Source organism: Saccostrea cucullata, unplaced genomic scaffold, assembly GCF_032062105.1.
Source record: "Saccostrea cucullata isolate Sc308-1 unplaced genomic scaffold, CSIRO_AGI_Scuc_v1 ctg198, whole genome shotgun sequence".
NCBI lineage: Eukaryota > Metazoa > Mollusca > Bivalvia > Ostreida > Ostreidae > Saccostrea > Saccostrea cuccullata.
Window position 1 is genome coordinate 239,495 of NW_026931182.1, and position 13,634 is coordinate 253,128.

A 13,634-nucleotide genomic window follows, 5' to 3' on the forward strand; every position below is an offset into this window, starting at 1 on the left:
AATCTCAATTCCAACTATTCCCACTTGAAAATAACAATAGATGTTTTTTATTAGTTAATTGGTTTTTACAGCAATTAGACTATTTACATCCCATCTTAGATTTACCTGTATTTTACCATTATTTTGTACATTTTAAGACAGAAAATAAATATATTTATCAAAAAAATATTTAAAATATACTTAAATTCACTGAAATATATATACTTTTGCATGTGTATAATTATGAAAATTTTTTAATTTAAAAAAAAAATTCTCTATATTTTGTAATGTTTCACCATACACCAGTCTTTTGCAATGTGATTTTTTAATGAATAAAAATAAATAATTTATCTGAAAAAGATTTGAAAAAGTCTAATTTCTCATTGAAATAGAAGTAAAAAGCCAGATTTTAAAATTTAAAATAGCAAATTTACCTGTCCTTACTCCCAGTGGTTTGATAATTACTGTTTTCACAGTAATGGCATGTTTATTTAATTAATTATTTGTTTACACAAAAATTCCACCTACTCCCACGGGCTGACAGACGCATGCGTGAGATAAAGCGGTAGTCTTAAAAAAGGTTCCGAATATTTTTTAACTTTTTTCGTTATTTAACCGTTTTAAGCCATTGAAATATTGGGATTTTGTGTCCTATATCCATCGGAAGGATGATGTTTGGGAATGGAGCCTGGAACCGTGATGAAGAAGACGAAGAAAAGAAAGAATAAGAATGTAAACATCAGTGGTGAGAGTGAACAGAAAATTCGTGTGAGTACTAATCAAGCTTCAATACCAAGAATCCATAGTATGGATCCTCAAAATGCTCAAATCAATGCAAGTATGTGCAACCCCGCCATTATGCAACACTCAACACCTAATGCAAGTTCAAATTATCAAGGAAACGGTCAAATCAATCAGTTCAACCCGTATGGGCCCCCAGGTCCTCAAGGTCAGTTCGCTGGTTTTGTTTCACCAATAGCCAGTCAACCGAATCAACAACAATTCGATATACGTGACGCTCTGAAAGCTATGACAGATAAATTGGAAAACATGTCAAACAAACTGAACAAACTCGACCTAATTGACAAAAGATTAGGGGAATTAGAAAAAAATGTGATAAACACAAACGATGAGCTGAGGAAAATGAAAGCTAAAATGGGTGACATGGACGAGGGCCTGCATTTCTTAAGCAAACAATATGAAGATCAACGCAGCGAAGTTAAAGAAATAAAAGAATCTGTGGTCCAGATCAGGAAAAGATCAGAGGTCATAGTTGAAGAGAACAAGACTGTAATATCTGAGCTCCAGACATGAAAAACAATTTATTTGACCTGAATGAACGACACCTGGATCTTCAAATGCGCACAATGCGGGATAACCTTATCTTTGACGGAATCCCAGAAGCTCAAGAAGAAGATACAGAGGCAGTTTTGAAAGAATTTATTCACACTGTAATGGGAATCGAGGAGGAAATCCAGTTCCACAGAGTACACAGACTTGGGAGGAAAATTCCAAATAAACACCGCCCAATTATAGCAAAATTTGTGTTATTTAAAGAACGCGAGAGAGTAAGAAGAGAGGCACCCGCCACGTTAGTCGGAAAACCATTTGGGGTCAATGAACAATTTCCAAAGGCTATAAATGACAGAAGAAAACTACTTTACCCACATTATAAACAAGCAAAGCGACAAAACAGGAAAGCGGTGATGGTCGCGGATAAGCTTTTTGTCGATAACGTTAGAGTCTATCCATCAGACCCACTGCCTGATGACAGACCGGTACCAAACCGTAGCCAGTATGCACCCGCCATCCCCATGGAATCCTCTTCAACATACAGATCAACTCTGTGCCTGAACGTCACGCCGCCCTCCACCAACAAACCAGAATTACGCGTTGCGAACCCGGAAGACTAGGAATACCATAGAGAGCAAAACACCGGATGTGTAAACATTGTAAATACTGACAACGACTCTCTCACCTATCCAGCAATAAGAAGTAATTCAGAATTAAAAATTGTTAGTTTGAATGTTTGTGGGCTGTTATCTAAACTTCAAATTGTAGAATTTATTGAATTCATCAACCAGTATGACATTGTTTGTCTAACAGAAGCAAAGACTGATGAAGCGGACATTATCGATATTCCCAATTTTACAGTATTTAGTAAACATAGGTCAAAATTAGCAATACGGAAATCGGGTGGCATTATAGTATATATTCGAGATACTCTAGCTAAATATGCTTCTGTTATTAATAACGAATGTGAAAATGTACTGTGGATTAAAATTGCAAGTAAAAAAATGGGTAACATAGGTGATTTGATCATAGGAACTGTTTATATACCACCCTCAAATTCTCGCTTTTCCTCGGTTGAAATTGTTGATGCACTTGAAAGAGAAATATCAAACATAGCAATTGAAAATAAATGTATATGCTTAGTTGGTGATTTCAATAGTAGAGTGTCAACTGATAAAGATTTTTTAAAATATTTAGAAACTGTAACCCCTGTTATTGGTGAAAATATTTTACTTGAAGAGTATGTTGATGTAAACCAATTGGAAAAATACAATTTTACTGTCGAGAGAAAATCTAAAGATATAGTTATTAATCAATATGGAAGAAGACTCCTAGATGTTTGTAAACAGTGTAATATTTTTATACTTAATGGTCATTAACTTTTGAGAAATACTTGTTGAATTTACCTCCTAAACTTTCTATGAAATATTGTATTTTTAGAACTGGAAATGCTAAGCTTCCTATTGAAACAGGTAGATGGTATAATATTGTAAGAGAAAACAGAATTTGTCACTTGTGTTCATGCAAGGAAATAGGAGATGAATTTCATTATTTATTTAAATGCACTGACCCATACATTAAGAATTCTAGATTAAATCTTTTGCCCAAGTACTATTATACAAATCCTAATGTTTTTAAGTTTGACCAACTATTTAATTTGAACAGCAGGGAAAAATTAATTAAGTTATGTAAATTCATTTGAACTATAATGGAGAGAGTCGGCTCTCTTGGTCTGTGACATTGTCATTTTTTTTTTCCAATGTAGTTGTTGTTTTCTTTTTTTTTCCTTTTTCTTTGTCTCACGCATGCTTAATTAATCAATTGTAAATATTTTATGTAATATCCTCTCTATACTGTTTTGTACAGTTTATGAGAATAAAGTCTTGTCTTGTCTTGAAATTTCACCTTTTTCTACCTGATTTTCAAAAAGTGGGAATAGCTTGCATAAACCCTGTTTTCACTACAATTAAGTATAATGAATTTCTCTGGTCAGGATAATGATTGATTGATTGATTGATTGATTGTATATTGTTTAACATCGCTCTCGAGAATTTTTCACTCATATGGAGACATAGGTCAGGAGAATGATGAAAACAAGTTATTTCTAAATATATTTTTTATAGACAAATGAGTAAGTTTTTCAATTGGAATTTTTCATTAAATATCTAGACTAAATAGTATTGCATGTATTTTGATCAAAACACCAATACTTTGAATCTGTAGCCATGCTGTCTCTAAGGTCGTTTTTTACATAAGAATTTACTTTACTGAATAATAACAATTTATATTATAGACATTTTAAGTGAGTTGTTTTCATCATGCCCTTGGTAGATTACAATGTGTTCTAACCTCTGATGTTTTGTTCTTTGATAGAGAGAGACATGGAGACTGCTATAGCCCAGGCACTGCGAGAGATGGGATTTACTAACCAGATTATACAGAGAGCCATGAATAAGTGGAGACTGAACCTGAAGCCAGGTAGAAAACATACTGTATACAGGGAAATTTTTGCCCCTTTCACCCTCTTCCTAATTGGCTGAATTTAAAATGGTGTGAATTCAAATTACACAGCATAATTTCTTAAACAAAACTATGACTGGGCAAATTTAAAAAGTGGCAAAATAGTTCGCAAGTGCAAAAGGCGAAAATAACACTGGACGAAAATAACTCTGTATACAGTAGTGTATTACCAATACACCTTTAAAGAGGGGTTCTAAAATAAGTAGACAGTGTTCCTCATTGCCACATTATTTTTACAAGATTTAGGATCCATACATATTCAGTATGTAAAAACATAAGTGTATGTTATAAGGATGTGTGAAGTTTTCCCTCTATTAATAAAATTTGGAACACATCTTGCTCAGTTTTAAAATTAACATGTTTTGTCACCACAAAGCAGAAACAATCAAATTTTTCAAACAGTTTTCTATGTAAAATGGCTGTAAATTTAATGCTTTAATTGGTAGAATAAAATTAGGATCAGAATCACAGATAAGAGAGGCCTTTTTTAAAAATTAAATTTAAATTTTATAGATGTAGATATTTTGAGATTTTTAATCATTCATCTTAGTTAGATTTCACAAGATCCCCATTTCTTACATGTGTATGATAATTTGTATCTTTGAACAACATATTAAAAACATTGCAATAATAACACTTAGTCTTATTTCCTACCAGCATGAGTATTTTCCCCCTGAGGCTCTAGGATCAAAGATAATAATTCCCTCAACTTTAGACAAAACTTCTAATGATCAACTTGAATTATGAACAAAGTAAAATTGTTTTAATTAAATTTGTGAAAAAAGTTATTTATTAATGGTGATTGACCATGTATGGTCACAGGCACAAAGAGATGTAATTGTGGATATTTTCTAACAATTTAATTTATGTGATACAGGTAGACGCCATCCTCCCCCTATGACTGCTGCGGGGATACTAGATATCATAGAGGAGATACAGAGAGAGGAGGAGGACCAAGCTCATACACAACCTGTCACTCAAGAAAGGCCTCTTACTATACCAGGTACAGTGTAGCTCTAAATCAAGGTAGGTTACATACAGATCACTTGAAGACAGTGTTATGTTAGCCAAAGACAGGGAGAAGTACTAAATATTGGGGGAAAATGTTACAACATACTAACAATATCTTTTAAAAGAGAGAGTAAAAGAGATAAAATTTCTAAACTTGTTCATGGACTTAGCTAGAGAAAAGGAGAATTTGAGTGACATGAATGCTTTATAACTAAAAGAAAAATTAGAGTAATTATGATAGATGTTTGCATATCATTACAAGAAATATTTACTATGTTGTGAATTTATGCCTGATGTTCTTATTTTTTTCTGTTTATTGTTCACAAATGTATGATCAATCAGCCAACTTTTTTTTTGAAATTCACGTTGATAGGAATACAAGATTTACAAATAGCAGATGGATCTTCTCAAGCCTCAGTACAGAACATAAGTGATGGTGCCTCAGCTTTAGAAGGTACAGCAGAACAATTATGTCAGATTAAAATCCCTAAAATTATATTTTTCTTCACAAGCAATTAACTTAATTTTGAATCTTGATTAATTTAATTTTAACTTCTCTGTTCCTTGAATTTAATAAAAACCGAAAATTAAAAGAGAAATTCCTGTTTTTTGTGTGTCATGATTCACAAATTAAAGAGAGCAAACTCCGTTTTCATAGTAGTTTAGTGATAGCTTTTTCTACTCTGTGGAGTTATTGCACTTTACAAGAGCAATTTTAAGAGATGATACCTTTGCTTTTTGTACAGAAAACAGAACAGATTTTGATCCAGGAGATGGTCAGCCTAGAGAATATGGCTATGATCAGAGAGAAAAACAAGGTATGTTAATTCTCAGTATAGAGTTAGGTCAATGCCAGAAAGAAAAAGCAGACAGATTTAAAAATTTTAAAAATTCTGTCTTTTTGACACATTTAGGATTTGCTAACATTTTAGATAATCACTTTTAATTTTCATACAATTAAGGTATGAAGAAATAATCTCCTTAGAATTTGATTACATGTATGGGGTATGCTTCAAGTCTGCTTAGTACTTTTACCTTTTGTCCCATCAATAAATTAGTCACAGTATTACTGCAATTTCATAGAGGTTGGAGGTATTTTTTTCAGCCAGTTTGGGAGAATTAATTTATTGGCTTTGAAAGCCACAGTTTGTATACTTTTGATCATGGTTAATTTATATAATTACAGAGAAGCAGGTACTTCAGGAGGACTTCCTTGGTCTGACAGAGACTATAGTGTGTAAGGTGTGCTGTGACAAGGATGTGGCCGCAGCCTTCTTGCCCTGCGGTCACTTAGTCTGCTGTCTGGACTGTGCCCCCGCCATGAGGAGGTGCCCCCTCTGTGCAGAACTCATCAAGGGCACAGTCAAAACCTACTTTGCTTAAATGGGTCTACAGGTAGGTTTTCTGCAGATTAAAGGGACATGGACACAGTTTCAACTAAAATTTCAAAATTTATTTTTCCACTTTTACAAATATTTAACAAAGGTCTTTCTAATGATAATAAAAATTTGAACCTCATTTTTCGAGATACAAGTCTGATTTAAATTAAGCTCCAAGCTTTTGTTTTGTAAAAAAGGTCTGTGTTATGTTTTTGTTTACATAGGCTAATATACTAATACATGTATATGTTCATTCAGAGTGGATAAGCTTAATAAAGAAGTTAATTTTAAATACAGTTATACAGTTTATATTGCTTTGCTGAACTTAATTTTGTTATACATAGGATATTTTCTTATTGTAAACAAAAACAAGGCTTGGGCTTTGTTTACATAATAATTAAAGAACTGTTTAGTTCTGTTTCTTGTTTGTTAATCATCAAATGATCGATGTTCAATATTTTGCTAATCATTAGATGATGCATTGGGTAGGAATTGTAAAAACAAAAACTGTTAAAAAAAAATTAGTTGAAACTGTGTCCATGCCCCTTTAAACTGTTTTGTTATTATTCAGCTATAAAGCTGTTTTGATCTCTTAAAACAAATGTGTGTTTAGATACAAAGTACTTTATTTGAAAGATGTGACAAATAATGATCAAATATGGTTTTGGGTCAGACCAAAAGTACTGTATTGGGGATTATTTTCACAGGTTGTAATTTTCACGTTTTTCTCTTCTCTGACACTGTCGCGGTTTCTTGAATTCGAGGAATTGGTATGTGAGAAAAGTTTCCTCCCTTATATATACGAGGGTTGTCCAAAAAGTTCGTGGACAATGACGTTTTCGTCAAAATAAATGGTTCCATATCATCTATTATATATCAAAATATTGCTTATGAAAAAACCAAGCCAGAATGGTTTAATTTTTATTGATGGAACTTAATATTTTTGTAAAATTCAGGGTCTTTATACATCGCAGGTTGCGTGTACGGACCAGTCTGACGTTAAGTTAGTTTTATTATAGCGTCAAACATTTGGACTTGGACTTAACACATGTTCATGGACACACACTAAATTTCTTTTTAAGGCGCAATGCACTTCAAAGTGCTAGCAATAATCACTATGTATAGATTATAATTTATTTAATTTTTAAATTTCAAAACAATGCACAAAAAGTTACAAGCGTCATCTAAATAAACAGTTTATGTACACAAACTGCACAGCCGCGTATGGGGCTGTGCTAGTTTCATAACAACGTCATGAATAGAAATCTCCATTTTCAGAAAAATTCCTGCGTTTTTAAACTCTTTTAGTGTCATCGAATTTGTACACACCGTTGAAAAATCGTATAAACCAATTTGAAATTGATACATTAAATATATTTCAATAATTTTGAGTTGTTTTAACAAATACTTTGTCTTTTACGTCGTTTCAACCTTATAAAAGCTTATTTTTTTTAATCAGACGCTGCCCCGTGCGAACGACTGACGTCACTTTTTTTGTCGAGTTTTGACATATTTGTTAGGGTTTTGTTTAGCATTTGTATTGTCTATATAGTAAACGATACTTAAGATATCATAAAATGATTCTAGCCTCTTTATTTGTGGTACATAAAATTTTTAATTAATTTTTGACTTGTCTTATATAGAAAAAAAAATCATTTTAATCCGAACACTTTATATCAGCATTTATGTCATTTTAACCTTGGTCCGTGCGCACTATCCAAGACCTTTAAAGACCCCGATTTTTACAATTATATTAAGTTCCATCGATAAAAATTATATCATTCTGATTTGTTTTTCATAAGAAATGTTTTGATATACAACAGATTTATATAGAACCATTTATTTTCACAAAAATGTCTGTGTCCACAAACTTTTTGGACAACCCTCGTACATATTGAAAACTTATAAAATGTTTCTTGAATTCACAGATTCATCAACACCGTGAATATAACGAATATAAAAACCGCGAGTTATTTTCCCCCTATACAGTATTAAGCTTATATATGTCCATTTTAGAGTTTAATAAAATACTACCTCTACAGCTTTTTAGAAGATAACTTCAAGATGCATAACTCTGTAAAGAACTTTCATTGTTTTTATGAAAATCAATTTTTAAAATTTAAAAAAAAAATATATAGTACACAATTGTATATATTGTAAAAATGAATCTAAAGTTGCAAAATTATTACAATTTTGAATTATATTATTGTCAATGGGACACGTTTTGTACTTCTAATGTCTCAGATTTTCAACTGAAGAAAGGTTTTGACATGATTATGAGAAGTGCAATAGGGTAGGGTGGTGTAATTTCGACCACCTGGGTAATTTCGACCGTTCATAAATACCTTAATATATTTTGTTTATGGCGTATAATTGTGTATGTACATTTATATTATGCCGAAAGAAAACGAATCATTTATATATTGTGTCCAAAATAATTTTATTTTTATGAGACTAATTAAGATCGTTTTTGGAAAATATCACCAAAGAATAGGCTATATCACCAGAAAAGTTACAGACGAGTATATTTTTGCCACTACGGCGAACTATCACCTCAGAAAAATCTTGCATGGAAAGACAATCAATGGATATCCTTGACGTGTTATTTATCAAATATTATTTTGAAAATGAAATTTATATCCTTTTGATTTATAGGATTTAGTTTTTATGAATAAAATTGCAAACCAGCTGAACAGAAACCGGCCTAGGTTATCCCTACATGAGTACGGCGGGCGTCAGTGGGTAACTTCCACCAATGTAAAATGACGCAATATACTATCTGACACCAGAAAGAATTCATGACCGTCCGGAAAAAAATATTAGGATAAGAATTATGTAAATTAATACCTGATAGAAAATAGTACTACAAAAGTGAAAAAGCATTTGTTTTATTTACATGCGGTTTAGTTCCTGTACATGTACATTTGTAGCATGCCTTAACCAATATTGGCATCTCGGCGACATAGACATCTGGTGCACTCGATGTCTTCAAAGTAGCTACATTTAGAAAATTGTCATTTTTGGTCAGTATTTTTACTCGATATTTTAAGCTGTACAGCAGTAAAATTTAAATTAATAACTTTTAAAACTATATAAGCACTATATCAGAGCTGACGCCAATTATTTCCTTTGTATTGGCTCATCGGTGGAAAATCCCCTTGTGCGGTCGAAATTACCCAACACATGTATCTTGTAAATCGAACGCATTTATTTCATATTATGACCAAAGATATAAACAAAATCGATGTAATCTGAAAGATGAAAGGTAATTCTAAGGTAAAAGGATCCAGTTAAAGTTGTAGCATAACATAACAATGACGTACTTTAACAAATCTTAAGTACAAAAAAATATTCGGTCGAAATTACACCACCCTACCCTAATCAATAAATTCCCTTAAATAATCACATCTGCTGTTTTAAACTGATTTTTATAAAAAGTCTGGTATACACAAGTGATCTTAAATAGATTTATAAACTCGGTTATCAGTCCTTTGATGACAATGAGCATGGAATGAAAAATTCTGAAATTCTTTAAATTTTGTTCTTTTCTTCTAAGTCTAAAACCATTCAATTTATTAATAAGTCTGACTTTCAACAAACTTTTTGATTATTTCAGTAAAATCTTATGCATATATTCATATTTAAGGTCATTATTAATGTGCATTGGTGTTTGAGTCAAGAGCATTTTTGCCAAGAGTTCCTTACATGTAAACATATTTCTATGTTGACTTCAACAAGAATTGTTATTACTTTAGTAAAAATATTTGTAAATTGATACATATATTTAAGTTCATTATTTATGTACATTTAGTGTTTGGGACAATGAGATTTTTTTCCCGGAACGCTAAAACATGTTTCCAAGTTTACTTCAACAAGATTTGTGAAAAGGAATTTTTTTTATACATATTGAAGGTTATTATGTATATTGATGTTTAAATTATTATTGCTACAAAAGAGATAATTTTTCTGCATAACATTTGAAATGTCTCTATTCTTATAGTACTAGTTTCATATTGATACTTTGATTAAACTATTAATAAGTTAATATGAACAAGATGCATCATGTTAATGTAAACTTAAAAAAATGGAATCAAGATTAAATTATTTCTCCTTTGTTTAACGTTCAAACAGTAAGAGTTTTTGAAGGTGAAGATTATCACATGAGAGAGTTTTGAATTTTGACAAAAAAATCATATTCACTCTTAATTTATAGGTGAATGCTCATTCTGTCTGATTAATGAACCATGGCTGAAAGATCATTCCAAATGGACAACAACAGTTTAGGAGAAAATTGAAATGGACAGATAAATTAACCTTCCTGTGACATAACAACGCTGAAAATGACAATACCTGAATGACATAATTGTAGATTTCATTCAAATAAAGGAAAACAGGATGTTATATTCTTTATACCAGTTGTAAAATATTTAATTTCATCAGGACTTCTAAGTTAATCATTAATAAGACAACAGAGTGGTTACCCCTTGATTTCATCATCTGAGTTTCATTGGAAATAATTACCGTGAAAGACGTTTTCTTGAAATCTTAATTTTTCATGATTGCCCAAGTTGATTGCCCCCCCCCCCCAATTTGTGAAAAGACGCTTTTCTCATTTTATATATATAATTATGTTTATATGCCTGTTGATATAAAACAAAGGCTTGCAATGCAATAATAATAATATCACAATCACATGTATGTGTATTTATGCGTGTATATCTTGAATGCATATTAAAGCTTTCACACAAGGGGGAAAAGTATGTAAACAAGTACATGTGGAACTAAATAGAACATGATCAATAAAATCTTATTTCAAGTTATTTGCCTTCATGAGTGTTCATCATTTACAGAACTGAACAAATTAAACTTCAGTGTTGGAATCCAGAAAGTCAGTACATGTATGTAAAAAAGGTATAACAAAACATTTATTGACTGTGTTGTTAGGCAAAATACTATTCGTCTACCCCTGGAATCAAACTGTTTACCCGTTTAGAATTAACGCTTTCATGGATTCATCCACTTAATTTTAGCTTTTCTGGACCAGTGGTTCTTGAGAAGATTTTAAAGATTGTCCTATATAATTCCATTAAAATTCCTTATTGTGGCCGTGCACTATTCTGGGTGTTATGATTTAAACAATTTAATATATATACTACCCCAGGATGCCTCAACATAAGTTTCAGCTTTTATGGCCCGCCCTACACCTAGAGGTCATGATTTGGAAAATTTAGGATCTACATTATTTCAGGATGCTTCCACATAAGTTTCAGCTTTTCTGGCCCACTGGTTTTTGAGAGGAAAATTTTTTAATGACCCCATCCTATTTTTGTATTTTCTTGATTATCTCCCCCTTGGAGAGGGACTTGGCCCTTGATTTAAATAATTTAAATTTCCCCTTATCCAAGGATGCTTTGTACCAAGTTTGGTTAAAATTGGCCAAGTAGTTCTGTAGAACAAGTTAAAAATGTGAAAAGTTTACAGAGGGACGGACGGACAGACAGCTAGACAGACAGACGGACGGACAAATTCAAGAGTGAAATAAATAAATTGTATACAGCATGTGCCCAAAAAAACGAGAAAACATTTAAAAAGCTTCCATATCACGAGTACGTTTCTGAATTATGAGTGTACAATTTTTGGCCAATTTCCAAAGATTTGTAGTTGTAAAATAAAATCCACTTGTTTGTATAAAATATATTTTATCGATTGCATGGCATGAAATGCATCTCGGGGTAATACACGAATTTTAGATTTAATTTTTCAGAGTTGACAAAATCATCAGTTCTCAGCTGATATTCATTTACAATTTTTAAACTATTGAATATGTCAACATTTAAATATGTCAACATTTAACACTGGGAAAAACTTCACAAAGTTCTTCAATTTGCAAGTACATTTCTTTTGAGTGTACCATTCTTAGTTCATTTTTAAAGATTCTTAATTGTTTTGAAAAATGTCAAGGTAATACTTGGTTTTCTGGATTAATAGTAGCCGTTCTTTGACGGTAAGAGGGAAGCGAATATTGCAACTGTTCTGTTATTATGCACAATACATTGAAGATAATTATACTTTCCTCTTGAAATTATTATATTGTAACTAACCTCTTTACAGAAAGAAACCTGACGTGAAGTGAATGCAGAGGAAATAAAACCATCGGTTACAACATTTGAAAGATATAGTAATGTCAAAATAAAGACATAATTATATGGAAAGAAAAAAAAAACTAACCTGTTTCAGCGAGGAGTAGATAGACCTAACCTTCTCTGTATCTCTTTCACAATGAACTTAATCTAACAACACGATGACACGCGGTTAAGTGTGGTCCACACGCCGGCATAAACCCCGCCTCCTGTAACAGGAAATGTCAACGTCAGTCATTTTTTATTGATTTTTTTGGCTCTTTAACCTGAGGTATTCAGATGTCGTATTTTTCCATACTGCAACTACTTCCCACGAAACCTGAAGTGTGAGTGTGATCCACTTAGTACAAGAAAGAAATAATCACCTGGAAATTTGATAATATGTGAATCAAATCAAAAAGCATAAAATCATAGTTGATACAAGCAGTCTAATACCCCGTATACCACTGCATGGAAAACAATATCGGCCTGGGCTAGCAACAAAGTTGGATCTTTCTTCCTTTATTTATTGTATCACACGTAAAGCAGAAAAAACATTTGGATCACTTGATCAGGTGTCTATCTAGACAGGAATTCAAATTTGATACAAGCAATTAGAATATAAGCAGTTTCAAATGAAACTTCTATCTACTGAAGAGACAAAATTAATCAGCCAGTTTTGAAAATTAATGTTATTATTGGGAGTTGATTATATCAACGAGTCTATGTCAGTGGTCCAAGACAGGAAGTGCAACTGACAAACAGCCGCCAAGGAAAATGAGCATTGCGAATAAGAAAATAGTTCCCCATTAAACTTACTATAAAGAAATCATAATTCTTGACAATATAGTCCACAATCACCCTGTATTCAACTTTAGTCTGTCATTTTAATTTCCTCTTAAGCATCTGTCACCTAAATAATCATACCGATTCTGATATGTATTCATACATTGTGCATGTTTTCTAATTTTAAGACAAGAAATTCTCTACTAACAAAGCGTCTGCAATGTGATGAGAAAACATGATGTTATTCTGGTGGTTAAAAACACAAAAAAAAAAATTGATACAGTATATTTAGACAATAAAACGCTTAGTAATCAGATGTGCTATAAAATTTAAAGTCAATTTGGAAAACAGAGAACAAAACTTCATGTCTAGGCTAGCTGTTTTGTTTACAATACATGTGTATGTGTGCACCTGCCTCAGGCTGATTGATAACTCAGCGGGCATTGTGTGCTTGCGAATCTCTAATATGTGTAAAGCTTAATTTAGATAAGATCTCCCAAATGCTGCAGAAGTGACCTACTGCATGGATTAATATTACTTCTCGCCT

The 13,634-nt window shown here is 32.1% G+C and overlaps 1 protein-coding gene and 1 long non-coding RNA gene across 6 annotated transcripts in view; one reads left to right on the forward strand and one right to left on the reverse strand.

Annotated features, from left to right (window-relative positions):
• Positions 1–12,595, reverse strand: part of LOC134231696 (uncharacterized) — a 42,352-nt gene extending 29,757 nt beyond the window's left edge. Inside the window, exon 1 of the long non-coding RNA XR_009984598.1 lies at positions 12,411–12,595. This is a non-coding gene — a long non-coding RNA (uncharacterized LOC134231696). The remainder of the gene's footprint in view (positions 1–12,410) is intronic.
• LOC134231693 (uncharacterized) overlaps positions 1–13,634 on the forward strand; it is an 89,310-nt gene that overhangs the window by 51,401 nt on the left and 24,275 nt on the right. For 3 of the 5 annotated variants that reach the window (XM_062713671.1, XM_062713668.1, XM_062713669.1), the window contains 6 exons: positions 3,646–3,750; positions 4,670–4,795; positions 5,177–5,257; positions 5,550–5,621; positions 5,990–6,198; positions 10,396–10,592. In XM_062713671.1, the coding sequence (XP_062569655.1) occupies positions 3,646–3,750; positions 4,670–4,795; positions 5,177–5,257; positions 5,550–5,621; positions 5,990–6,186 (581 nt within the window). In that variant the 3' untranslated portion in view covers positions 6,187–6,198; positions 10,396–10,592. Of the gene's footprint in view, positions 1–3,645; positions 3,751–4,669; positions 4,796–5,176; positions 5,258–5,549; positions 5,622–5,989; positions 6,199–10,395; positions 10,593–13,634 lie in introns of those variants that run through there. The other 2 variants (XM_062713673.1, XM_062713672.1) reach the window with 1 other exon arrangement.